General features: G+C 55.0%; 2 protein-coding genes across 7 annotated transcripts in view; one reads left to right on the top strand and one right to left on the bottom strand.

Moving 5' to 3' along the window:
* The window catches only part of GRIK3 (glutamate ionotropic receptor kainate type subunit 3), a 219,589-nt gene extending 207,473 nt beyond the window's left edge, over positions 1-12,116 (bottom strand). For all 4 annotated transcript variants that reach the window (XR_011503476.1, XM_070510324.1, XM_070510323.1 and 1 more), the window contains exon 1: positions 11,349-12,116. Coding sequence is in view for 3 of the 4 variants with exons in the window: in XM_070510324.1 (XP_070366425.1) it covers positions 11,349-11,463 (115 nt within the window). In the remaining variant the exon portion in view is untranslated. The remainder of the gene's footprint in view (positions 1-11,348) is intronic.
* On the top strand, positions 9,413-12,536 carry LOC139045328 (uncharacterized). Of its 3 annotated transcripts, none has more exons than XM_070510325.1 (2): positions 9,413-11,098; positions 12,116-12,536. In XM_070510325.1, exons 1-2 carry the CDS (start codon positions 10,143-10,145, stop codon positions 12,534-12,536), a joined length of 1,377 nt encoding a protein of 458 aa, XP_070366426.1. In that variant the 5' UTR covers positions 9,413-10,142. The 3 variants fall into 3 exon arrangements, with proteins under 3 accessions (XP_070366426.1, XP_070366427.1, XP_070366428.1); XM_070510326.1 differs by having other exon boundaries at positions 9,413-11,172; positions 12,144-12,358; XM_070510327.1 differs by having other exon boundaries at positions 12,144-12,279.
* Positions 12,537-26,637: the final 14,101 nt, after the last annotated feature.

Here is a 26,637-nt window from a genome sequence, read left to right as displayed (position 1 = left end):
CAGACGGCGCCCACTTGCTACCCTGGGGGCCCGGCTGCTCTCCATGGTTCTGAACGCAGAGGTTGGGGTGAATCTTAATCTCAGCCTCCCGCCAGACTCCACAGGGTGTATCATTATCTACGACCTTTTATAAACATAGATGAATCTGATTTGTATTTCTCCATAAATGTGAAAAAAGGTTTTACAGGTCTGTTTTGCCACATTGGAAAAATCTAGTCTCCTTCTTCCTCTTAAGACTGTAAATTCAAAGCTTCAAACATGTGCATGTCTATGAGTGTGTGCATGTGTGTGTGTGTGCATGTGTGTAACAGGAAAGTGGATGGGATTTTCTTAATAGACTGGGGGTCAGAGAGCCCATGTTTTCATCTGATTTTTCCCAAGGCTCACCACGGGATGTAGCACAAGACATTTCCCCTTTTCAGTCCTCAGTATCCTAATCTGTAACAGAAAAGAGTGGAGACAGGTACTGTACTCCTGCAGCTCCAAGATTTGGGGTGCTTCCACTTGTGTTCTGGTTCTTCCATGGACTCAGAGACTGTCAAACAGGGTGAACTTGCCTGGCCTCCTCCAGCACAGAAAGATTCTCTGGATCCAGAGGAAGACACAGGCTCAACTCCTCTCGCAAGAAGCCAGGGATTCAATCTCTCTGCTCAACTCCTCCCCTCCCCTCAGTCCCCATGGACCAGCCATAATTCAGCTAAACCTGAGAGTTCACCCATATTTTATTTACTGATTCCATGTTACGAGACAAGTAAAATAGACGGTTGTCACCTCTATTAAACTGGGCAGGAAAAATGGCCATGTAGGCAACAGGCTCTTTCTGCTCATAACGTGTCATCTGTTTCCTTGGGGAGGGAAGAAAGAGAGTAGAGGGTCTGGTCCTGTAGTGTTCAAGAGGGGAAGCTCACGGCTCCACTGCAAACCTATCCTACCCTCACTCTCAGTGACACTAATACTGTAGACAGATCAGTCCAGAAAGTCAGAAAATTGGAACCACTCCTTGAGACCTCAGTTTCCCCACTGATCCAAAGGAAAGTCACTGTATTCACTCATCAGGCTTGAAATAAAGAATGGCTGTTGAGCCCCAATTTGGGAAGCCTGTGCTCGAGAAGCAAATCTCCAATTGGTTGTCTCTTACAAGTACACAAACACACACATATGCACACATTCACACTCCCCAGACGCTGGTGTGGATACTGTTTATGTCCCCAGGGCTAAATGACCCAAGTTGACTGTCTATACAGCTTGAATCTCCAGGCTAACTGTCAACACCTCGCTTTACACAAAGCTGTCATGTAGACCTGTTGTCTGCACATCCTAGCAGGATCCAGTGATGTAGTGAAGACAGGAAAAGAGGAGGCTTGACCTATGACTGACAGCAGTGCAAGCGGCACAGCTACAGTTCCGCCTGGCAGGTGTCCTGAGTGACCAGCTTATGAAGGACGGAGCAGCGGAAGTTCTCTTCCTTGGTTCAGCTCCCAGAGGGAGCAGCAGAGATGCTGAGAAGCAAGTGGGAATGAGAGACAGGTGAGGTCAGGAAAGGCAAGAGGATCATGGTCTCTTCTTCAGTCTCTTATTGAAGGAGACAGCTTGTGTCTCTCTCAAGAGGGGAATCATCATGACACAGACCAGACAACGGATGTAAAGACCAATCTTAGGCCTGGGAAAGACGGGCTCACTCCCCTAAATACTCCAGCTCTGCCCAATAGACTTCATGGCAAAGGTCTTGGCACAGAAGGTGCTGAATGATGTATCATAAGAATACCATGGACATCATTAAGACGTTGACGTCACTGAAGAATCTAACAAGGTCTTTCACGGAATCCCTCTTGACAAAATGGAAAAAGTGTTGAACTGAATGACAGGGCGGTTAGGTGGACTTATACTCAAATGACTATATTCTTCAACGCATTCATTTATTCAACAAACAGCTATTAATCACCTACTATGTGCCATGCATTGCACTAGATGCACTGGATAAAGTGGTGAATAAGCCAGCGACAGTCCATCTTGTACAGTGCTTATCTCTACAGTAATGAAGAATTACAATAAGTGCGATAACAAGGGAAGTACAGAGTGCCTTGGGGACTCATAGAAGGAGAGAGGAGTCAAGAGGGCTTCCTGGAGGAAAAGACATATTTGCTGAGACTTGAAGGATGACTAGAAGTTAGCCAGAAAGAATAGCAAGAGCAGAGGCCCAGAGTGTGAGGGAGGGGACAGTGCCTTCTGGGGACTTGGATGTTCCATACAGGGGAGCAGAGAGCGTGTGTGAAGCAAGGAGAGACAGCACATGAGTCTGGAGATGCCAACCACGGCAGGTTGCAAAGGGCCTGAAAGCATGAGGGAGCCAGTGGGATTCTGAAGCTGGTTAAAGCATAAGGTAGCAGATCCAAGACCAGTGAATAAAGCTGACAGTCTCTGACATTTGTCACTTGCTGCCTAATGTGATGATGGCAGACATAGCTGAAGTGAGGGAAGCCATGTTCATCCCAGGCTCAGATGGCAGAAAGCATGCCAGACAACAGAAAGGGAGCCACAAAATCTTCGTTGTCCAGAGCAGTGGTTTCCTACTCCAACCACACTGTAAGCTAATCACCACTTCACCCTCCCACAGACCCCTGGAGGGAGGCCGAGGGGAAGAGGCTGAAACTCAGGCCTACCTCCCGAGACAGGCTTCAGTGGTCCAGCAACAGAGAGCAAGAATAAGTGCCTGAAGTTTCAATGACAGGATTTACCAGGAATAAATGACAGGTCCTGCCTTTAGGCTCAAAAGATCAACTGCCAGAGAGAGGATGAGAGAAGTTCCAGATCTGCAGCAATGCCTGTAGGAAAGACCTCATGATCTCAGGAGACCACCAGCTCAGCACAAATCAACGGAGTGAAATGGCTGCTGGGAAGGCTGAAATAATCTAGGGTCGTATAACTAGACGCCAAAGCTGAGATCTGAGGAGGTGACGTGTTTATTGGTTTCAACACATAAGCAGTACTGTGGTTAGCTCTTGACATGGTGCAGGAAGATTTGAGCATCTTTAATCTGGATATATCTCCATACAGCTGCATTATGGGACAGGGAGCAAACCCAAACCAGAAACAGTCAGCAGGAGGATCGTAATAGTAAGACTAACGGATAACATTTATTGAGTGCTTACCATGGCTGTGGTCTAAACAATTTATGTGCACTAATATAAAAACCCCGTGAGGTAGTTACTATCATTATTACTGTTATTTTAAGAGTGAAGAATTTGCCCAAGATCACACAGGTGGGCAGTGACGGAGGCAGCCTTCAAACTCAGGATTCTAGAACCTGTGAGCTTATCCACAATGCTAGGCTGCTGCAACGTATTGAGAGCTTCCTTTGTGCCAAGCATGTTCATTCTCACACTGGTCCCAGGAGGTCAAAGCTATTCTTATCCCCATTGCACAGGTGAGGAAATCTAGGCTTAGAGAAGATGAGTGACATACCCCAAGTGACATAGTTGGAGGGAGGGAATGACAGCGTAAACACAGACAGATTCTAGAACCTACACTCTCAACATCCAGGTTCTATCGTCTTTCCCCGAACTGCAGGGAGACAAATTTTAGGGGAAATTTTGCAACAAAGACTGGAGTGGGCCAAAATATTTGCAATGAGGATCAAAGCAGGGTCAGAAAGTGGTGAGGTTCCTGTTACAGGTGGTATTCAGAGACTAGATACCCACCCACTAGGGGTCCTCCAGTGCCTTAGAACAGTGGTTCTCTAAGTGTAGTCCCGGATGAGCAGCATCAAAATTATCTGGGAACCTGTTAAAAAGGCAAATTCTCAGGCCTCCCTCCAGACCCACGGGATCAGAAGCCCTGGGGGTGGGGTCCAGCGATCTGTATTTTAATAAGCGCTCTATGCTGATGTTTGAGAACCAGAGGCCTAGAATGACCCCTGGGGTTCTCTCCAGCCTGGATTCTGTGATTCTTCACCATCGACAGGAAATGTGATGCCTGGAGCCCTGGGACGTCCTCAGCTCCCTGCTCCTGCTTTTCCGCCCAATTGGGCAGGCCTTTTGGAATAGCATATTTCAGCTCGGCAAAGCAGATGCAGAAAGGCTTGGCAGAAGTCTCCTTCGTTCCCATATTTAAAGAGCTCATCCCTGCAGTTGTTTTGAGAACTCTGTAAACCTCCTTCCATCGGCAGCCTATCTGCATTAGTCCCCTTAATAGCGCAAGACTTAATTGTCTCCTATGGATTGGAACCCTCTTCAGACAAAATGGAATCTCAGCTCCTTCTCACTCCTTTCTTCCCCTCTGCCTTCCTTAACCACCATGCAGCATGGCACCAAAGGATCTGGAGTGGAAGCTGCCACTCCCCCCGGATCTCACACCATCTCATTATCTCCGATCTGTATGATCCCCACGGGGACTCTCTCCTCTCTCTCTTTTGCTGTGGCCTCATTACCCGGTGTCTCCCAGCAGAGCCAGCAGTGTCTATCCCCCAGGGCCCAGCCTCCAGCCACAGACCTTCTCTGGGTCACACTGGCCTGCCCAGGAAGCAAGACTGGACTCCTCAACTAAGAAGGGCTCATGGGGACTTCCTGGACCAATCCCTCAAGAGCACCCCATAACCAGGATCTTGCCAGCTCTGCATACAGGCAAAATGCACATCAATTAAAACACTGCAAATGTAGAAATGTAGGAAAGAACCAGCATGCCATGGGCTGCAGGTGTGTGATAAAAAACAGGCCAGGAGGAGTCTAGGAGCTGACATACAGGAGCATCCCAGGGAGGGCACCTCTCTCACTCCCTTGCCCGGTGGGTAATTGTCACTGGCTGGTGGATCCATCCATTCCACAGTGCGGCACATGGGTATGTGAGTAATGGGCAAATGCCACCTATTGAGTTGCATGGAGTACTGAGCACAAGGCAGAGGGTACAAGAGAAGCAGACAGTCTCAGAGCTCACAGTCTGATGGCAGAAACACAGCCGCATCCTTGGGCAATCCTTTTTCTCCTAACATTTATTAAGCATCGGGCACCATGCAAGAGCTTTATCTACAGTACTCTATCTCCTTTAATCCTCACACTAACCCTATGAAGATGATACTATAAGGTTCAACCCCATGAAATTTTTATAGGTCAAAAACAGATGAATATGGTTTAACCGAATATTAACATTTCTATCCTCTAGATGGAGAAATAGAGGCCCAGAGTGAAGTGACTTGCCCAAGGTCACACAGCAAGTACATGTTAGACTCACACTCAAACTCAGATCCACCACATTTCATCAAACCCAAGATACACCATTACATTTTGAGATGCCAAGAAAGAAAACATTCTGCAAGTAAACTCAGACGTGACACGAGACACAGAACCGATTTTAGAGATGTGAAAATATGGTGGGGAATCCATCTTAGAATCAATGAAATATATTATTCGACTCCAAAAAAAATTCACACTGCCTCTTGGTAGTGATGGGGGAGAGGCGGTCTTAGGCATCTTTGGGCAGCAAGTTGTCCACCTGGAGAGGCATGAGACACGTCACTAGAGAAAGCCTTAGACACACTCACGAACATAACTGCAGCTAAGGTCAAAGGTACAAAGGTCAAAGGTCACAGGAAGCAAGAACCACGACAAGAGAAAGCGAGCTTTGGGGAGACGGGAGTGCCAGGCTACAGCAGGAGGTAGGGCGGACTCTGGAGGCAATTACAAAGGAAACAGAACCAGGCAAGGTGAGGCAGACGCTCTGGGGCACCTTCTCTGGCCAGGTCACTAGGGAGGCACAGACACAGGGCCCCAAGGTGTCCTCAAGGATGTCTTCAAGGACAGCCCGGTGGCTGCCAGGGGGACATGTAGGCTGGAGTCCCCAGAGCAGAGGGATTCCTGTGGGTGGAGTGGACACACCCAAGGGAGAGTCCATTCTTTAGTTCAGGCTTGGATTACAGACTTGGGCAGAGTCCAGAAGCCGGGACAAGGTGGGGTGCCATCAATGTAAGGATGGGCGTTGGCAGAAGGGGTGGGAAAGACCATCCATCCCTTCCCTCTAGAGGAAGCATATCTGCCACACGGCTCATAGGCAAGGACTGTCTGACTCTGAAAACCAGCGCTGGGTGGGTTAAATGTCGCAGAGCCCACACGCCATCCCCCATAGCAGGTCAGACAGCCCAGCCCAGGGATGCTCCGCTCAGCACCCAGAACCATGGCGGTGGGGGCACTGCACTGACACCTGTGAAAATCGTTGCCTTCCATCTTCTGTCTACACAGACAGCTCAAAGCACGGGATCTGGAGTCAGGCTGATGGGAGTCCTTATCCGGCCTTAACCACTCACTGGCCGTGCAATCTGGGGCAAGTGACTTCACCAAGCTGAGTTTCGTCTGCAAAATGGGGATAATGCCTGCAGGGTGGTGAAGGCTAAATAAGAAGGTTTTCAAAAATGCAACAGCTACATTTATTGAGCACTTACTATTCACCCACACCACTAGTCTTATGTGGAAGGCATTCACACAGGGCCGGCAGCTAACGGGTGCTCAATAAATTGAGGCTGGTGTACTGTTGTTATGTTGTTTAATTATTTTGATTTTGCTCCAGACCAGGTGGGATCCCAGGCAGGAGCCTGGCAGCCACCTCGACACAAACACACTGCCCCCTGCTGCTGCTGCTGGAGAATAAGCACCTCGGAGAACAGCTAGTCCAGCCAACAAACCCATTGCCCGCCTGCACCAGGTCCTCGACCCACCCGTCCCCACCACAAAGCCTCAGGGGAACAAGCCAGAGCCTGCTGGGGGCTGGCCCCGGAGGAAGGGTCCCGCCCCCGGAGCTTCAGTGCTCTCTGTTGCCAGGCAGGGCCTGGGGCGCTCCCGGCTCCTCTCTGTGGCTGCCCAGCCAAGCGGAGCATCAGCTCTCTCGGTTCCCGGTGGAGGGTCCTGGGCAAGCGAGGAGGGGCTCAGGCTGAAGCTGCAGGAGGCAGGGGCAGCTGTCTGTGACAGGATGGAGGAAGCCTGGCCTCAGCAGAGCAGAAACAGTCCCAGGTGTTGAGTACAACCAGGTCTCCCCCTAAAAGAGCACCCAAGCAGCCTGCAGCCTCCCCAGCATATGGCCTTGCACCTCTCCCCAGAGGAGGGGCTGTTCTGGCACCCACAGGGGCATCGGAGCATCCTCCCCCACGCAAGGGGCTCTGTTTCCTGGGAGGGGGACACAGAGTGCCCATGGGAACACAGGGACTCAGGGACCCCATAAAGGAGCCTACAGGCAGCCAAGCAGCCTTGCCTTCCTGAAGGGGTGGGTGATGAAGAGCTGCCCCTCAGAACCCTCTCAAAATAGCACAGTGGGCTGCACTTCCGAAGTCAGCTGTCATGCCCAAGGCAGGGGGACGCAAGTGACCTTGGAAGGACCTGGTTGGGACATGGTGCCTGGCTCCCCCTGCCTAAACCAGCTCTAAAAACCCCAGATCATCCTGACGTCAAAAGACTGCTTAGCGCAGTGCGCGAGGCAGGCATCAAGAAGAAATTAAACTCCCGCTCGCTGGAGAAGGGGGGACGCCCAGGCTGACAGGAGCAGCTGGGCTGGAAAGTGGAGGCAGAAATTCCTCAAGTTAATGCTTTCGAAGGCCCCTCGGGCCACTCCCAGGTCTTGTCTGAAGCTATTTACTTCCAGGGGGGGAAAACCCTATTGATCTTCATTCAGCTCCTATCTGCTCCTACACAGCCGCGATGTTTCAGCACATCACCAGTCACTGCGAGAAATTTCTCATTGTTTTACACACAGTGGCTCCCAAACTCAGGAGACAAACGTTCAGGACCCCGTTTGGGTGAACTGACGGAGGAGACACAGATGGGGCTGGTTTGGGGACTCTGGGGGAGGGGACTTCACTCCCCTGGGACAGACGGTGTTGCCCCTGCCCCCCTCCCCCACCAGTCCAGGCTCAGGGTCCCACAGCTCCCTTCTGCTCTGTCTGCAGATGCTCACAGAGTCCAGAGCCTGCCCGTCCCTCCCACCCCGACACGCACCTGCTTTGTGTCTCCGCAGTCATTTGGCTCTGAACCTCCCCACCGGCTGGCGAGAGGTCCCCACCAGTCACCCCAACTGCTGCCACCACTGTCTGCTTCCCTTTTCAAATTCCAGGCTGGCCCTCGATCCGATAGCATGCATGTAACACGAGGGACGATCTAACCATGAAACCCACAGTGGCACTGACAATCCCCATCCGTCCACATTGAAGCGAACTTTGAAACCACAGAATATCCCTAACCCTCAAGGCCAACCCAAATTTACAGATGGGGAAACTGAGGCTCGAGGTTGGGGGAAGAATACGATTTGACCAAGGTAGTCCGGTCAGCGGGGGGAAGACAGAGCAGAAACCCAGGCCCCCGGCTCCCAGCCCAGGGCCCCTCCTCCTCAGCTTCTAAGTCACGTAACCAGGAAATCCAGGTCCCCATATGAGGTCACTGAAGCCCATCTGGCTGAGAGGACCCATGCGTTAAACTGCTTTCCATGAGTTAAGACCAGGATCCATCTGAACAATAATAACGATGACAACAGTAATAATAAAATCCTGAACAATATGCCTTGAGAACCTTCAACGAGCAATGCTTGATAATCACAAGCAGAATACATCTTCCACATATTCATAGAAAATAATCAATGATCATTTTTTTCCCGCAGACTACAATCCAATTACTCTCTCTCCCTCGCTCTCTCCCTTACTCTCCTTTGTTACTTGCAAACCATCCAGGCAATCAATGCCTTGACCTCTCCCTCTGATAGACACAATTACAAAAAGACAGAGCAATGCAATTCATCTATTCAAGACGGATTGTTTGAACACTCTGTCACACTGCTGAGCTATCCATCTCCCTGTCTAAGAGGAAATTTCAGCCCCCAAAAGAGGCACAAAGAGAGGGGGCGGGTATGCTGTTCCACAGCCCAGAGAGCCCCTTGCGCACCTGCAGGAAAACGCTCTCCGGGGCTGGTGCTCGATGACGCCTGCCCACTGGAGAAGGATTCGATTCGGCTCCAAGCGCAGCTGGCTCGGGAACCAGAAGCAACCAGCACACTCTGGAGCCCAATTTCTGGGGCCTCAATTTCTGCAGCCCCAGCTAGAGTCCTGAGATCCCAGGGGTGGGGAGGGGTGGGAAAAGGGAGACAGCATCAGGCCCAGCCAAGGCGGTGGGTGTGTTTGCATTTCAGCATGAGACTCTCTCTCTCTCTCTCTCTCTCTTTCTCTCTCTTTCGGGGTGCCACGGCCACTGTAGCCCCTGACTCCAGTGGAGGCTCCAGCCTAGACTCAGAAGGACAGAAGTTCAGCTCCCTAAGGAGCTGCAGAGAAGCCCAGGGGCCTCAGAGCCTTCCCAGACTCCATCCAAGCTGGCATAGCTCCTGCGGTCACGTTTGGCATCGGCACAGCACCCCGGTCCGTGGGCTGGGACTCAAATGGGGCAGGGCTCTCAGATATAAATGGCCTGGGCCGACACGCTAATTAATCCTGGGGCTTAATACGAAGAAGATTAGAAGAGAGGAGGGCTTTGCCATCCTTAATTGCATTATTACATGCTGAACCCAAGAAAGGGCAGGCAGGCTTGGCGCTTCCCCTCCAGGCAGTGAGAAGCACCCCCAGTCCAAGCCAATCTCATAGTAAGAGGGGGCAGGTCAGGATACAGCACACTGCCCCTCCTCAGCTCATCCTTCTGGGGCTCCCCTCACCTGTTCCTATCTTCCTGGGCCCCCAAAGACCTCCACCCCTGAGGCTAGGCTGGGAGCATGCCCATCCCATCCCGGCGGAGGAAGGACCACAGAAGGAGGACCTGCAAGGCATGGGAACAGCACCTTTTGGGTCCCCCCGCCCTCTTTTCCCCCAAGGGTACTTCACCATGCAGGCCCCGCAAAAAACAGAGGGAAGGAAGGAGGGAATAAAGGAAGTGCTGGCCCACTACCCAGAGGTCACCTGCCCCTGGAATGGCAGGACTAGACGCTGGGACAGGCAAAGGCGCAGATACAGAAGGTATTTTGGCATGCCGCGAGCAGCCTGGGCTGCAAAGGGTTAAGCCTGGCCGTGAGGGCTGTCCCTGGAGTCCCATGCCTGGACTCCATTGCCTCCGGGCGTCCACCTGCCAGAGTCCTGAGCATGGGCTGAAAGACCCTAGCTTGGGCAGAGCTGAGGACTGTGCTCTGCCCCCATCAAGATGTCGAGTTCAAAAGGGTCTGGGATCCAGGAGAGAGCCACGGAGGAGACAGATGCCTCCCAATTCCTGACCGCCTCCGAGGAAAACCTCAAGTACGGAAACCAAGCCCTGGTTCCCTGCACCCCCTCACGCCTCTCGCAGCCCAGGGTCCGCGCCTGGAGAAGAACCACAGGGAAGGAAGGTGGCCCTGGCTCAGCAGAGCTCTGCCCGCCTTGTGCCAGACGCTGGCGGCGGCGCCTCGCGAACCCAGGCGGCCCAGGTCTCCGGCCTGGCGGCGGGCGCAGGGCCTGCGCGGCGGTGGCTCCCGCAGAGCCAGGCCGGGCCCAACCCTGGCGGTCGCAGGCCTGGGACGCGCACGGCCCCTCGCACAGCCCAGAGCGCTGCCGACAGGGTGCCTGGGGCGGCCACAACAAAGTTAAAGCCCCAAGTAAGAGTCTCCAGCGAGAAGAGACGCGGAGACGCCAGAGCCCCAGAAAGCCGCGCGCAGCCCCGCCAGCCGCCGCCAGCTGCGGAGGGATTTCGGCGAACTTTAAAAACACTCGCATCCCTCTGGCCGCCTTCGCTCGCTGCATCGGGCGGGCTTCGTCGCTGCGCTGCCCCAGGAGGGGGAGAGGTCTCGGCCGAGAGGGACAGCTGGAACGACAGCGGGGGGCTGCCCCTCCCCTGCCCCACGCCACGGGGCCGAATGGGCGGCCAGCGGGAGAGGAGACAGGCTACCCCCGTCATGCGAAGCTGTACACTGCGTCCCCGCCGCGGCGCTGGAGCCATGCCCCAAGCGGGGGCGAGGGGCCCGCGGGGAGCGAGGAGCAAAGAGAAGTTGGCGCCTTCCCCAGGGTTCCCGCTCCGCAGAGAAGCCGGGTCCTAGAACTCCGTCTCCCGCCGGTCGTGCTGGCAGTCGCCGGGAAGCGCTCCCGCGACTCGGGTTGGCGCTGGAACGCTTCGCCACACTCCACCAGGTCTGGCCTCCCAGGAGCGCGCCAAGGGCCCCTCGCCCTCGCCCGCCGCCGCCCGGCTGCCTCCTCCCCAATAAGTAAGGCCCGTGACCCCGGCTTTGGAACTTTGTCCTCACTGGGACGAGCTCCTGGTGGTCACCCTGCCTCGGCAGCCCAGAGAGGTTGGGAAAATCTCTTGGGATGGCGTTCAGAGGCCCCCCATTCCCATCCCCGCCCGGGCGCACGGAGACCCCCGGCTCCGGGGAGCCCTTACCGATCCGGATGACGTGGGGCATCCCGCGTGAGTCCGGGATCCAGAAGGTGCACACGAGGAGCCCGGCCCAGTATTCCCAAACCAGACTCCGGAGGCGCCGCCAGGGAGCGGTCATCGTTGGGCGCCGCCGAGCGTGCCCGGGGCGCGGCCGTGGCGGGCTCCCTGGGGCGGCAGCTCTAGGCGCGGGCGCGCAGCAGCCCCCAAGGCGCCGCCTGGCCCAGCTGCCCGGCTCCCGAGCGCCGCTGCGAGTGGGGGGCGCCCCGCGGCGCCGCGCACATCTTACTGGGGGGCCGCCCCGCCGGCGCCCGCCCCGCCCGGCTGCCGCCCACGGGCCGCCCGCGAGCGAGGCTCCTGGGCTCCGCCCGGGCTCCGCTCGGACTCGGCTCCGGCTCGCGTCGGCTAGACTCCCGCGCGGGCTCCCACCTGCCCCGGCTGCGGGGCGCTGGCGGGCGGGCTGCACGCGTCTCCGGCCGCTCCTCCTCCAGCCGCCGCCGATGCTATCGCCCGGGCTCGCACAAAGCCCCGGAGTGGAGTTGCACGCGCGCACACTCTCCCTCCCAGCCCCCTCCCCCGCGCCCTGCCTCCCGCCTCCCGCGCCGCCCGCCGCCCGCGCTCCCTCCGCGCACTCCCCCGCGCACACACACTTCACACTCACACCCGCCGAGGCGTACACTCGCGCGCTCACACCTGCGCAGGGGGCGGGGAAGGGGCCCCTGGACCCGGTTTGGGGGGACGCCCGGAGAAGGAGGACTCTTCTCGCTTCCCAGACGTCCCCATCCGCCCTGCCACCCCCAGTCCCTTCAACTGCGAGGGCACAGAGCCTGGGAGCCAGGCGTGGAGCACGAGAGCTGGCACCGCGCGCTGGGAGACGGCGGCAGCCTAGCGGCCCGACCAGCTGGAGGAGACGCGCCCGCCTGGAGCGAGGGGACCCGGAGCCCTCCGTCTGCGGAGTCTCGCCTTCCAGCTCCCGCGCGGCAGGCGCTGGCTGGACAGCGGCGGGAGGAGACTGACCCGCGGGAGCCGGTTTCCCTCCCTAACCCCATCTCTCGTGGAAGCAGAGTTGGGACTGGGGCTCGGGGGAGACAGAATTCGAAGAGAATTGTCCACGCTGGGCTAGGGGAGCTGCAGGGGTTGGTAGGGGTGGAAGGAGCCCAGGCCAGACCCTCTGCTGTGGAAGGCAGGACTTGACCGTGCACTGCAACTGGAGGGGCTTCGGGGGGAGACGGCTAAATCCTTAGATTCAAAGGGGCGTCTGAGATGCACCCGCGTGTTTCCCATCCCTCTTCTCCAACTATGCGGGAGGAGCTGGCTCCTCTCTCCATTCCTCCTAAGAAAGAATAAAGAGGAACTGTAATTTTCCGTGGGATGGAGTAGAACCCAGTGGGGAGCAAGTTAGAAAGGGTTAAAAAGAAAAAACCACCTTGTTTATTAGCAATAATAAATTTTTTTTCAAGAGGCGCTGGGTGTCGAGGGAAGAGAAGGGCTGTGGAGCGAGTCTGGAGCAGGAGGCTGCGAATCACGCAGTTAGGCGAGTTTAATGACCTTTTTGACAGAGACAAAGCGGTGCCGATACAGTAGATAAATAAAGGGATCTGTCACCGGCCAGCGGCTAGGCTGTATGTGAATTTATTTTTCTCATTTAAATAATTTGATCTATTCCATCATTCCCAATCTCTCCCATTTGCCAGCTGTCTGGTAAGAGCATGGCCCCCAACATCTGAAAAGCAAATCTTTAATTTTCCTACAAATAGACTATGAGTCGAGCTCTATCCAGCCTGTTAATTTCCCAGTCTTTTCTTTCCCTCCCTGTCACGGCATAGGGGACTGTGCATTGTGTGGGGATGTGAGTATTGCAGTGTGGCCAATCCTGCCAATTAGGAGGGAACTCCCTCCCACCTGAAGTGGGGGCCACCGCAGCTGTGGGAGGAGGAAAGATTCCCAGGGCTCTCCTCCTGAGAAAGGAAAGAGGTATGCCAGTCTTGAGGCCGTCCTCGAAGATCCACCAGCACCGGGAGGTTACCGGCTGGCTGGCTGTCTTTGCCAGACTTGGGCCTTCCTCATCCTTGAGCCGGAGCGGCTGGTTTCCCAAGCAGCCACTGGAAAATGTTGCCCAAGGGACCAGAGGGAAGGACATGGAGAGCCAGAGAAGCAGCAGCTGCCACCTCTTGATAAAGAGTAACGGGCCCCAGTGACATCAGCAAGGAGGAAGCACAGGAGAGGGGAGCAGAAGGCCCCACCCTCCAGGATAAAGCTGGGGAGCCTGTTCCTTCAAGACTGGATGCCCCATCCCCATCCCCTATAAGCTTCCACAGTTGGTTTAGTTGTTCCAAGGAACCAAAAAGTCCTGGCTGTTCTATAAGGAAGAAAATTCCAGTGCCCTGATGGGGAAATGGAAAGGAAATTGGCAGCACATGAACTCAAGGCCAAGGATGCAGGGCTCAAAGGCATCACCGACAGTGCCCAGTGATGGCTGGGATCGGGGACAGGGGAAGAGCCTGGAGGCTGATTCTGTTTTGGTTACCCTGCAGGCAGCTTCTGGCCACGAGAGGGGCAGGGTGCAGGGGACAAAAGGCCTGGCAGGGAAGCTGAAGAAGCAGAAGGGTAGAGGTGTGGTTCCAGGAAATGGGCAGATCTGCACCCCAGACCAGAACCCTGGGAAAGGCCAGTGGGAGGGACGGGTGATGGGCGGGGAGCAGGAGGAGGAGGAGCAGCCCTCAAGAAAGCTGTGAAAGAGAGAGTGGTCCTAGGGTGAAGGCAGAGGGGGAACCTGAGGCCCCCTCACGGCCCCCAGTGAAGCAGGCAGGCTGGGCCTCTCTCCTGCCGCATCCCAGAGTGGGCGGGAGTTAGCCAGCGCTGCAGAGAGAGGCTGTCCCCTGCTGCCACGTTGGCTGCGGTGGGAAACAGCCTCCAGCTGCAGAGGCTGTGGGGCTCGGCCACCGGGCCTGGCAGCCCAGCGGGAACCCTGGGGTCAGAGGGAAGCCAGCCGCCTTCAGCCCAGGACTGGACCCTATTCTGGACCTAGCTGCAAAGTATTCTGTAACACAGGGGTCTTCCCAAACCCACAGCAGCCTGATGCCTCCCGGTCTGGGGGAGGCGGGGGGAGGGGGGGGGCGGGGGGCACGCATTACAACAACAAAAACAACAGCAATGGTAACAACAGCCACTAGTATTCATTATGTGTTTTCTATGTTCCAGACAGCGTGCTCGCTACCTTACATGCATCACTTCCTCCAACCCTCTCCACAGCCCGCTGTGCTAGGATCCGTGTGATTCTGCCATCTTACAGATGGATACTCTGAGCCTCAGCAAGGTTAAGAGGTCCAAAGTCACACAGCTGGTACCTTCCCCCTTCCCCCTTCCTCTCTCCCTCCGTCCCTCCCTCCCTCCCTTCCTTCCTCCCTTCTTTCCTCTGATACTCATTGGTCATCACTGTTTGCCACACACTGTTTGTGAGGAGCCAGGATCTGCATGCAGGCCCATCTGACTCCTAAGCTTGCAGGCTTGACCCTTGTCCCATCCTGCCTGGGCTGAGCAGGGGACAGGCTCAGCACCTCTGCTAGACTCCCACTGTGGCTTCTGGCTGCTTGTAGACGGGCTAAGAGTAGAGTAGGATTTGAGCTCTTGGCTAGAGCGAAGTGGGGAGCTCCACCAGCCCCAACTCACGAGGACAAAACTGCTCCCCTCTGCCTGTCATCGTCATGCGCCTCTCCAGGCTGCCCCACCACTGGCAGGCACCAGGGCTGGCACCGTCTCAAGCTGCATCTCCAGGGACTGGGAGCCGCCAATCCTGGCTTTTCGAATTGTTGGTAAACAAGTCTACCCACCAGCCAGGCCGCGGCTCCCCCACGAGGCAGCCAGCTCCGGATTTACGAGGCCTCCAAACCTCATTCAGACTAATGCAGCTTTTCATTCCAAAATAAAAGGGCCGCTGTCTGAGAGGAGGAGTGCTCCCGCATTTCATTAGCATCCCTGAACGCGCTGGCCGAGCTGGCCCAAGCCACCGCCAGCAAGATTCATGTCTCCCCCAGCTCGCGGGTGGGGGCTCGGGGTAGAGAGAAACCCTAGGCTGCCGGCCCCCTCCCCATCCCCTCTCTGGCTTCTGCAAGGGCGGGCGGGGGCCCCAGCGGCGGCCAAGTGGGCTCATTTGGACGAGTCCCCTTGTGTGTGTGTTTTGTTTAGACCGATCCACTCCAGCTCTCAATCCCCCCACAATCACGGTGAGTGATGAGGCCCTGGGCTCGAGTTACCGAGATTCATGATCTCGGCTTCCCTGGGAAACCACCGAGCACACGCGTGTGGCTGCTGAGTGCAGATTCCTAGGACTCGAGTGCCCTCTCTCTGCCGAAGCCTGCCTACCTTCATCTCCCTTCAGGCTGCCCGGCGGGCAGCCTGCCGGCGGTGACTGGACGCTGAAGCTGGGGGCTCTGGCCACTCCCCGAAGGGTCCCACAACTGGCGTGCACGTGGCGGCGACACAGCTCTCCGGGTGCCTTGGTGAGAATGGTGGGGTGGGGCCGTCTGGCCCCCATCTCACCCTGGAGGGGACCAGGACTAGAAGGAGGCAGCCGCCAGCCCACTCTTTACTCAACAGCATTCTCTCCACAGCAAAGTTCGTGCGAACCACAAAGGCCAAACCTCAGCTTGGCTCTTGGCAGGACACTGCGACCTGCCTCGGGGCCCAGGGACAGAGACCTTTTCACCTGCCTGGGGCCTTTGTCCCTCATCCCTGTCCCAAGAAGGAAAAAGCATTGCAGCGGCTAGCTGCCACAGGAGCAAGCGACACGCCCAGCGAAGGTTGCATCACCTTAGATTTTTGTCAACAGTCAAGCAAGTTCATTCCCACGGAAGTCAATTCCTGTGTTTATTGTCAGCTTAACCCGCTGCTGCGAGTTATTTCTCAGCAGTGAGGGAGACAGGTAGACAAGCCACCAGAGATATGTTATTGTACTGACATCTGCGTTTCAATAGCTCGGGTGCAGTTCTTGTGGAGGAGTAAATGGTACACGGCAGCCCTGTTTGTATCTATACATAATGGAACAGCCCCTGATGGTCTGCAAGCCGATGGGGTTCTGCCGTCAGGGAGGGGAGGAGGGGAAACTATCCCCAGGAAACCATCACCTCCGCCGGGCCCCCGGGTCCCGGCAGCAGGTCGGCTTTCCCCAGTAACCAGGAGTGAGGACCAGAGTCCCTCCCTCACTCATTCAAGTCATGCAGTCATTCCCTGATTAATTTATTGATGCAATCAGTCGTTCATTCATCACATTCATTTGTTCATAGGATCCTCCACTCAGTCATTCACTCGTTCATTTTTTCATTTACTCAAGTCCCTTACCCATTCATCCACTTGTCTGTTTATTCTGTCATTCCCTAATTAATTGATTCATCCAATCACTCAACAGTTCACTGGACATTCATTAATTCAACCATTTCTTCACTCTGTGTGTGATTATCTGCTCACTCCCTCACTCATTCATTCACTCACATGTATCTACTCACTCACTGATGCGTTTACTTAGTCCTCTACTCTTTTATTCACTCCCTCGGTTGTCCACTCCTTTGTTCATGTATTCAGTCCTTTGCTCAATCACCCCCTTGCTCGTGACTCACTCATTCATTCACTGTCATTCACACACCGCATCCCCACCAGACTGAGGAGACACCTGCCTGCGGCTCCTGTCCTCAGCCACGTGTCAGGCTGAGCCTCAGACACCAGCCTACTCTGTGGTACAGCCCAGGGAGCCCCAGCAATGCACTGAGCTCCCCAGTCAGCCACCCAGGTGACCTTGCTCCATCAGAGCCCCCGGCTCTCATAGCCTTCACTTTATCACGAAATTCAGCCAGCATCCTTGACCCTGGAGATGGTCCGGGCATTTGACTTCCTAGCAAAGACCCAGAGCCCAGGTCTGATGATGGATGTAATCTTAGAGATGCCACATGATGCCACCACACTGAGCCAGGAGCCACACTGACTTGCATTCATGTGATCTCTTTGTCCTTGTAACAACCCAGGGATGCAGGGATGAAGAAATGGGCTCAGAGGAGCCAAATACCTTGCCCACAAGTGACTTGCTGGGGGGGGAGAGCGGGCAGAAGCAGGCATGAACCTCCTGGCCCAGTGTGGAGTGAGAGCGGATGAATGGACAAATGGATAATGAATGAAAGAGTAAATGAATGCATGAATGAATAGATGAGACATTAAGCAAATGAATGAATGAATGAATGAATGTGTGCATGACCTGTGCCCAACAAATTAGTGGCAAAACTGAGCTTCTGACCCAAGTTTCTGGACTCCAAGTCCAGTGCTCGCTCAGCTGCTCAACAATGGCTCCCCTCTATAGTATCCCGACCTGGCAGAGTGCAGCGAAAGGCAGGGGTGGGAGGGGGAGGGGAGACAAAGCTAGAGTTGGCCAATGGCAGATTTTTCTGGAGAAGGGCCTCCCTCAGAGGCTGCGGCAAGCAGTTCTCGTGCGCACCTGTCCCCCCACGGGCGAGAGGCTGCCATCATCCCTCCTTAGAGGGAGAGAGACAGAGTGAGCCGCGAAAATCCAATCACGGAGTGATAAGAAAATAAACAAGTGAACTTCTCCAAGTTTGCCAGACTTCCCTGCCCGAGGCCAGCTTAATTAAAGTTGATGTAGAATTTTAAAGTGGGAAAATAATTAGGGCAAGTGGTAGAAAAGAGAGAGGAAGGAAAACATTGTTTTGTTTTGTGTTTTGCTCCCTCTTAATTATGCCACAGACTGTCTCTCCCGTGGATCCCATCCCAAGCCCACGTTCCGCCAAGATTCCAGCAGGTGGTACACTGTGTGAGTGGCGCGGGCACACCTGTGCCTCTCTGGCATGCAGGTATGGCGCTTCTCTGCCCGCAAGACTGGCAAGGTGGCAGGCAGCCAGGCCGGGAGTGGAGCGGAGCACGTGCCTGTGACACTCGGGAGGGGGACCCAGGGGGAGATGGGGACTGCAGGCTGTGGGGAAGAGATGCTGCCTCCCTGCTCCAGGTCCAGAGGGGAGCGGGCACTGAGTCCCCAGCTCTCCATGTTGTCAGCCCTGGGCTCTGTTTGGGACCGTCCCAGCCCCCACGTCGTGGTACAGCAGATCCCCGATGATGCAGCCCCCATCCCGCCTTGGTCCAGGGAGAGGAGATTTTCCTCCAGCAACTGCCAAACGTCAGGGAAGTACTGCTGTTTGTGCCCAGAATGGAGCTGGGGGTGGCCAAAATTCCAGCGGCAGCAGGTGCGGGGAATCGAGCCCCCCCCACACCCACACACCTCAGCTTTCAGATGTGTCTTTGCTTTGTTGCTGCTCTTCCTCCTGGCACCTTGTCCACATGCAGCGAGGGCACAGAGAGGCTGAGCACCAGCCTCAGGGAGCCCATCAGAGGCAGGGGCAGCCTGGGCGGAGGAGAGCTACAGCCTCCTCTCAGGGAAGAAGGGGCAAATTCCTCAAGATGTCATTGAATGGAGCAAGGCAGGCTGCATGAGAGGGCTCCCAGGGCTGTGCTTTACACACAAACACTCCAGTACAGGAACATTACACACACACACACACACACACACACACACAGCCACTAGCATCCACCTGCCTGGTGAAAGCAAGAACTCTGCAGCTAGGCAGGCTGGCTTCACATCTGCCTTGTCTCTTACCAACTGAGGACTCCTGGGCAATTTACCTAATTTTCTGTGCCTCTGTTTTCTGTCTGTAAAATGGGGATAATAATAGTATCAGGCTGGCAGGGTTGTTGAGGATTAAACGAGTGAATACATGTGATGTGCTTAGAGTAGTGCTCGGCCCACGGTCCGGGCACATTGTACTTGGCGGTAACTGTCCCTGCTGATGGACATGGTGGACTCCTGAATGGAACCCGGGAGAAAAGCCTTTCTCCGGCAAGCCTCCAGTAGGAACGTGTTTACACACACACACACATGCATACGCACACTCACCCCAGGCCTTCCTGGAATGTGTGTGAGTGGGATGGGGAGGAATGATGCAGCAAACCATCCCTCTACCCCCCATACATGACCACTGCATGGAACACGTCCACGGAAGCTGTGGGTTTCCTGGGTGGGGTGAGGGGATCTCTGTGTTCATGCAGCAGCCTGGCTGGCAGCCTCGGGGGAACAGAACCCTAGGACTTGCTCCCCAAACCTGCTGCCAGGTTTGGACATTTCTCCAGGCTCCCTCCTCCCCAGCAAGCCCCCATCCCTACCCACCTGGACTTCCTCTTGGTCCTGACCTTGGTGATGTACCTGAGACCCTCCCCGCCTGCATCTCACTCAGTCCAGGATCCTCTCATCCCCAGGGGAACTTCCCAGCGTCTGGCTTGAGAAACAATTCAGGAGACCCCACTTAGAAAGAGAATGCCCGCCTCTCCACCGTGACCCAGAGCTGGGAGCCTTTGGAAGCCTGGGGGAGGGCTGGGGTCTCGAGGCTCCAAGGCCCAGTGGCCTGGCTGCCGAAAGCTGCTGTGCTTCCCAGGGGAAAGAAGAGTGCAGCTGTGGAAGGCCGCAGGGAGAGGAGGCTTGGGCAGCAGCCCTGGACCAGGGACGGAGGAGGCTCGGCTGCGGAAGCCAGACCCAGCTCTGTGTTATCTCTGAGGCGCCAGGAGGACCATGCAGTGGGGCACCGGGTTCTGCCAATCAGTTAATCCCAGGCTCCCGATCCACCTGGGTTTGGTCGGGTTGAGTAAACGAGCCGGCGGGGACAGATGCCAGTGGCCACAGCCTCATTTCTCTGATTTGGCTTCATTTCACTCTATGGACTCAGCCAGCCCAGTCCTTTGCTCTCAAGCATGCACACAAGTCCCTTCCAAGCACCAGGGTGCTCAGAGGCGCTCAGAGAAGCCCACGGAAGCTCAGAGAAACTCGGAGCAGCTTGAGGACAGATGGGAACCAGGGGATGGGGACAGAGAACACGACTGTGATGCCCGTGCTTCAGGGATGGGAGGGAATCTGACGTGGTCCACCGGCTCCCTGCTAAGAGCAGCAGGTGCCCTACACGCAGGGTCAGGGGACTTGGGCTTTTGATGACAGAGCAGCTAGGAGGGGACACTGGATGGCTTTTCACACACTCCTCTCCTGGGTGCCTCCTGAGAGAGCCAGTGTGTAGGGGGTGCCCCAGGGAGCCAGGAGCCCTTAGCTAGACAGTTCCTACCTTTCTGATTTTTGCGCCTGTGGCCAGAGGCCGGGACAGAAGGGAAGGGATATGGACAAGAATTCCACAGGCTGTGTGGGGAGTGGACAACCATGCCTGCTTCTGCACACACACCATTGAGCAAAAAATAGTAACAATTTTCCAGATAATTCAAGGGAAAACACTTCCATACAAATCACACTTCAAGCTAGTTCCAAATACCCCCACAGCTGCTTCCCTCATCCGTCCATTTATTCTTTTCCAACAAGTGTTATTGGTGACCCGTTGTCACAGGGAGACCGGGAAAGGCTGAGATGACACGGGGACGGCCATGGGGTCACAGGCGGAATCCTTGGGGATGAATGGTAGAGGCACAAGCAGTGACAGAGGGGATGCAGGTAGGGATCATGGGGTCACAGAGAAGCACAAAGGGACTATGTGGAGAGTTTGAGGGGACAGATGACAACTTGAGGACCCACAGAGGGGACAAAGGGACAAACTAGGGGTCATCCAAAGCAGGAGCTCTTGGAACCCAGGCAAGAGTTGGAGGAAGACAGGGAGGAGCTGTGGTGACCAGGGAAGAGCAGAGGGGACAAAGCTGGGGACTTGGGGATAAAAAAGGAGGAATCTCCCCTCTGAGCAGCTCCTAGCCTCGAGGAGGAGAAAAGACACAGATAAAGGCTGATGTCAGGAGGAGCAGGAGGCAATGAAGAAGTGGCTGGCCAGGAGCAGCTTCCGAGCAGCAGGAGTTGAAGGCCAAGTTCAGCATCTGCTCCTGGGAGGGCGTTTGTAGGGCCAGATCCTTGGGCTCCCACGTGGGGTCTGAAGCACTCCCCACCCCCAACACAGAGGCAGCCAGGGATGCTGTGTGCACAGAGAACTCACTGTGTGCTGGGTGACCTCCTCGTCTGTGCCCCCTGTGTACCTGCTCTTGAGGGGCTCTCAGGACCCCTGCAGAGACGGGCCTGGAAGGGCCCAGTGCTGTAAGGGCAGGCAGACCGATGCTGGCACTGTGGGAGCCCTAAGGAGGGAAAGCCCTCAGCCAAATCCAATGGCTTCCTTGATAAAGATGAGAGAGCAGTTTAAGCCCAGAGAAGCAGCCTCAAATCCAGGCGAGCACGGCACAAGCCAGCCGCATGCAGGATTTGCTCCCCATCTCTGTCCCTTCCCCCAACTAGCCCACTAGCCCTGCAGAGTCAGGCTCCGATTTCCCACCCCAGCCTGCCTTGCCCCCAAGGCTGAGCTGTCTTACAGAATCACCTGGGGTATTTTTTTTCACGTGGCTTTATGGAGGTGTCATTTACATACAATAAACCAGTTCCGCAACACGACCACAATCCAGTTTTAGATTTGCATCATCCCAAAATATTCCCAGTGACCACTTCTGTGGGGGACTTTGACTCAGTAATTCTGGGGAAGGCCTGGGAATATGTATTGGAGCAAGTTTCCTGGGGGGATTCTGGGACAGTGGTGTTTGGGGACATACCAGATCCAAACCACTGTTGGAGGGACCTTTCCAAAATGCAACATGCAAAGAGAGGGGGCTGGTCTTCTGCTGGAAACCCTCCAACGGCGATAAGAAGTAGATCGTAATCAGAGGCGTTTATGGCTGCCATGTGCCGGGCATTTTCCGTGTGTTAACTCTCTTAATCCACACGAACACCCTACAAGGTAGGTACTGTTATTCTTTCCACTCTGCTGACGCGGAAACCGGGACACAGCCAGGAAGTGCTGGAACCAGGTTTTGAATCCAGGCAGCCCCACGTCTAGCCCGTATCCTCCTTCAAGGGTTGTGCATTATCTTCCTCTCTAAGATCATCTCCACGGCTTCCTCCCCTCCCGTACCTGTCACCCCCCCCCCCCACTTCAGCCCAAACAGGCCATCTGCCCTTTCATGCCTTTGAGCCTTTGCACAAGATTTTCCTCCTACCCAGGTTTTCCTGCACCCTCTTCTCCTTTGGGAATTCTTAGTTATGCTTCAAAACCCTACTTCAATGTCAGCTCCTTTGTGATCCTTTCTAGAACTCCTCCAGGCAAAGTTAACTGTTCGCGTCCCCATGTTCTCCCTGCGCTTGGCACACATCTCAGTTGAGCGGCGGCTCTCTTAATGCTGCCATTTCTGCTGTGTCCCAGTCCGTCTCTCAACTCGACTCTGAGGGTCTCTTGGTGGAAGGCGGCGTCTGCTTTATCTCTGTGCCGCCACAGAGCCTGTGTATGTAACAGGCTCGTTGAGCAGCAACGGTCCAGCCAGGACCCAGACGCTGTCCTGCATCTCATTTTAGCCCCCCGCCTCGGAAGAGTCCTCTCCCAGCCCAGCAAGTCCTCCCCTCACTGGGTCACAGTGGCCACTTTTAAAATTGCAGAGGACAACATGTCTCAAACTGCAGAGGCGGGCGATGTTGCTTCATTCTCCTGTGGATCCTGAGCCCTACCAAACCGTCAGTGGCATAGGGGCACTCAGTAAAGGCTTGTGTGAATGAGAGAGGGAGGGAGGGAGGCCCCACCCCCTGGGTTCCCTGACAAGGACTCTGCCTCACGTCCTCTTTCCACTTAAAGACGCCTGGATCTTTCCTAACTCCGCTTATGCAGGAGGTTAATTCAAGTGCTTTCCAGCTTAGCAAGCAATAAACAATTTGGTGTTGCAGCGAGTTGTTCTCGTGTCATATTTATGGATCAGAAGTGGGGGAGGGGCCGGGGGGCTGTCATTAAGTTCAGTGTTACAGGGAATGTTACATGCCCTTCCTTAATTACTTTCCTCCTTTTAATTAGATGTTGAGGGGCGGGGTGCCCAGGGAGGGGGACTGAAAGTCCCTGCAGAGAAGGTGTTGGTGGCATCCTGCCATCTGACAGGACCGCAGTCACCTGTGGGGGTCAGAGGGAGGAGGGAGCCGTCCCTTCTCTGGAAGGGAGTCTGCAAGCAGAGAATTTCCAGAGCATTGTTCACCCCCTCCAGCCCCGTAGTCCTTCTCTCCAGGCGTCTTGCTTTCCACCTGGTTCTTTCCCTCCCAGTTTCTCTCTTCCCACCTTCTGGGACCTGTCCCAGCCTCTTGCCTGCTGCACAGGCCCCTCCCCTTTCTGACTCCACTCCACTCAGAAGTCCCAGGATGCGCTGTTGTCCGTGACACACACGCCCCTTTGTCGTGGCGCAGCGTGGGGACCCTGGACACCTCCTCCCTCGGCCTGGCAGGCCACAAGCTTGGGGGGCGATTCCTCCTCCCCAGCAGAGGTCTGTCATGCCCCCATCCTCTCTGGAGCATCCCCAAATCCTCTGCTTGAGGGCATCCAAACCAAGTAACAACACGCGCAGGCCCAGTGCTAGGTGCTTCCCAGTGACCTCACTGAGCCTCTTGGTGACTCTGGGAGGCACCCACTATGGTCCTTGGGGAGTGACTGGCCTGAACTGCACAGCCAGGAAGCAGCACCAGCAAGTATTTGATCCCCTCCAGTCTTTCCCTGGCACCTCTGCAGCCTGAATCGCAGTAGAGTTTTTGCAAACTGCGAGCGTGAGCCGCCGCTTCCCAGAATGGATCAGAAGCCACAGGGGCAGCCAACACAGCTGCTCTGGCTGCAGCAGGCATCTGACAGTGTGTGTGTGGGGGGGGGTTCCTCCAGGCCCCAGCTGATGGGGGCCCGGCGGGGCCCACCATCCCTCACACAGGTCGGCTCCCGTGCCAAGTCTCTTCCTCTTCTCTCCACTGCCTGTGGGGAGACGAGCTCCAAACCCAGCCCATCTGCTGCATTTTCCCGAGACTCCCGAGACGATCCAATTCCGCATGCCAGATGGGAAATAGCATGTACATTTCGGATGGTGATGAGTGTTTTTGTTTTTTTCCCCAAACGCTCGCGTTAATGGAGCTCCTTCCTGAAAGTGAAGTGGAGAGACTTCAGTGTGATGGAGTTTTGTTGACCTCCAGCTCCTGCCCCCACCAAGGCAAGCATGGTTCTCCCAGGATCCGTGGGCAGGGGCCTCGCCCCACCTCAGCCCCTCTGCCCAGGCCACTATCTGCACTGACCAGGGCCCCACACTCTATAGAGAAAAGCAGGACAGAGGACAAGCCTGCCAGGCTGCAAACAGACTCGTGGGGCCTGCTGATTTTCAGGGCAAAGAACTCCAGGGGAGGGGTCCCTTCGTGACGGAGGGATGGGGCCAGCCAGGCCTCTCTGAAAACATTACACCCCATAAACTCTGACCGAACAAGGGAATTAGGATTTGACAGATGAATCTGGACTTTGCCCAGGGCTTATGACTTGAGAGGAAGTTTCTATGTGATGCCAAATTCTTAAGGGCTAGAACTTGGGTCTTCCCATACATTTGAAGCAAAATGTGGCACATCATAGGGTCAAGAGATGCTGAATGAGTGAATGAATGAATAACAAGATAGATAAATAAAAACATTTCTGTGATGCAGTTACATGCAACTCTCATTTTCCCACATATTTGCAAATTCATGCACACACACACTAATTCTCCCCCTAAACCAAGGAACTGAAATTAAGAAATACATATTTTATACAATACTTATACGGATTTATACTCTCTATATATAACATATTTATATAATATCTATTACATAAAGGATACTTTGTGGTACTTTCACATGTTGTCTTGCTCCGTTTTCATCATAACTCTGTGAGAACCATGGTGTGGTTCAGAGAGGTCTGGTAACCTGGCCAGGGTCCCACGGGTAGCACGCATCAGAGGGGAGATTTGGGGCCAGGTGTAGCTGGCTCAAAGTCCACAGGAACTCAGCGAGAAGTTTAGAATGGGTAATGTTATGATCCACCTCAAGCTTTTAAAATGGGCTCCGCTCTCCCCAAACTGGGTGCATTGGGTCCAGAGGCCTGAATGCTGGGAGACCAGTCAGGGCTAGTGAGCGGACAGGTGTGTGGTGACAGGCCCGGCCTAGGGTGGCAGAGGTGAACACAGAGAAGATGATGCTTCACAGGGAGCCTCAGGCCTCTGCAACAAGAGACGTGAGAGAGGCAAGGCTGGGAGGACAGCAATGCCAGCCTCAGGCAGAGTCAGCACTGGAGAGAAATCCGGTTTGGGGAAGAGGGGATAAGGGACAATTTGGGACTGATGGGTTTGGGATGTGCACACATCATCCACTGAAACGAGTCTTAAGAGCTTGGAAAAGAGGTCAGAGGTTGGAGGCATAGATTTGGGAGTTTTATCCCCATGGGAGAGGAAGGAAGCTGTGAACAATCCTGAGTTCCCCCATGAGAGTGTGGACTCAGGAGAGAAGAAGCATGAACAGGGTCAAGGACTGAGAAAGACAAACGCCAGATGACTTCACTCATATGTGGAATATAAACAAACACATGGACAAAGAAAACGGGTGCAGTAGTTACCAGGGGAAGGGGGGCGGGGGTGAGCACAGGGGGTGAAGGGGAGCACCTATGTGGTGACAGTCAAGAAATAATATACCACAGAAACGTTACATTGATGTAAACTATTATGAACTCAATAAAGATTTTTTTTTAATTATTAGAAGGTTTTATTTAAAAAAAGAAGAAAGTACAGGGTTGAGGAGGCCCCACCCACCCGCCAGGGAAAGGATGGGGCAGGAGGGCGGGCGGAGAATGCACACATATGTGCAAACACGTGGGCTCGTGCTTGCATTAAACACTTGTAGGCATGCACACATCCTTATATATGTTGTACACACATCAATAAGCTCATGTACGCACACGCACACACATACACAAATACACAGATATACATGTGCATACACACATCTTTATAAATGTGCACTGACTCGTACATCTGGATGCGGCAGGATGAGGGCTTGGGGCAGGATCTCTCACGAAGAGCGATGAGAACAGGCTTTCAGATAAAATGAGGGAAGGAGGCGCCTGGCTCCTTTGCCCCTGGGGCCTAGGCAGAAGAAGAGGGGTGTGAGGGAGCTTCACCCAAACGAGCTGCCAGCAAGCTCATCCTTCTCCAGGACCCTGCACTCGCCTCTCCGGTGGCCTCTTCGGTTCTGGGACAAAGTGTCCAAGAGAATAACTTCATGCCCTGACTGTCTCTCAGAGCCTTTCTCACTTAGAACGCGCAAATCTCCGTGCCCCCTAGCTGGGACATTTCCATGTGGAGGTGACAGACTGGCAAGCTTGGCACCCCTCCAACCCCCCACGCAGGTGGCTGCGGTGTTGTTCAT

This window comes from Equus asinus, chromosome 5 (assembly GCF_041296235.1).
Source record: "Equus asinus isolate D_3611 breed Donkey chromosome 5, EquAss-T2T_v2, whole genome shotgun sequence".
Classification (NCBI taxonomy): Eukaryota; Metazoa; Chordata; class Mammalia; order Perissodactyla; family Equidae; genus Equus; species Equus asinus.
The sequence above is the reverse complement of the archived record's forward strand: the minus strand, read 5'-3'. Positions and strand labels throughout refer to the sequence as shown.

What these genes read in the sequence shown, in the direction of transcription:
- LOC139045328 (XM_070510325.1), top strand. Translation starts at nt 10,143, where the DNA reads ATGTCGAGTTCAAAAGGGTCTGGGATCCAGGAGAGAGCCACGGAGGAG. An exon ending in GCTTCGCCACACTCCACCAG is followed by an intron (nt 11,099 to 12,115) that starts GTCTGGCCTCCC and finishes CTCGCTTCCCAG; the next exon opens with ACGTCCCCATCCGCCCTGCC.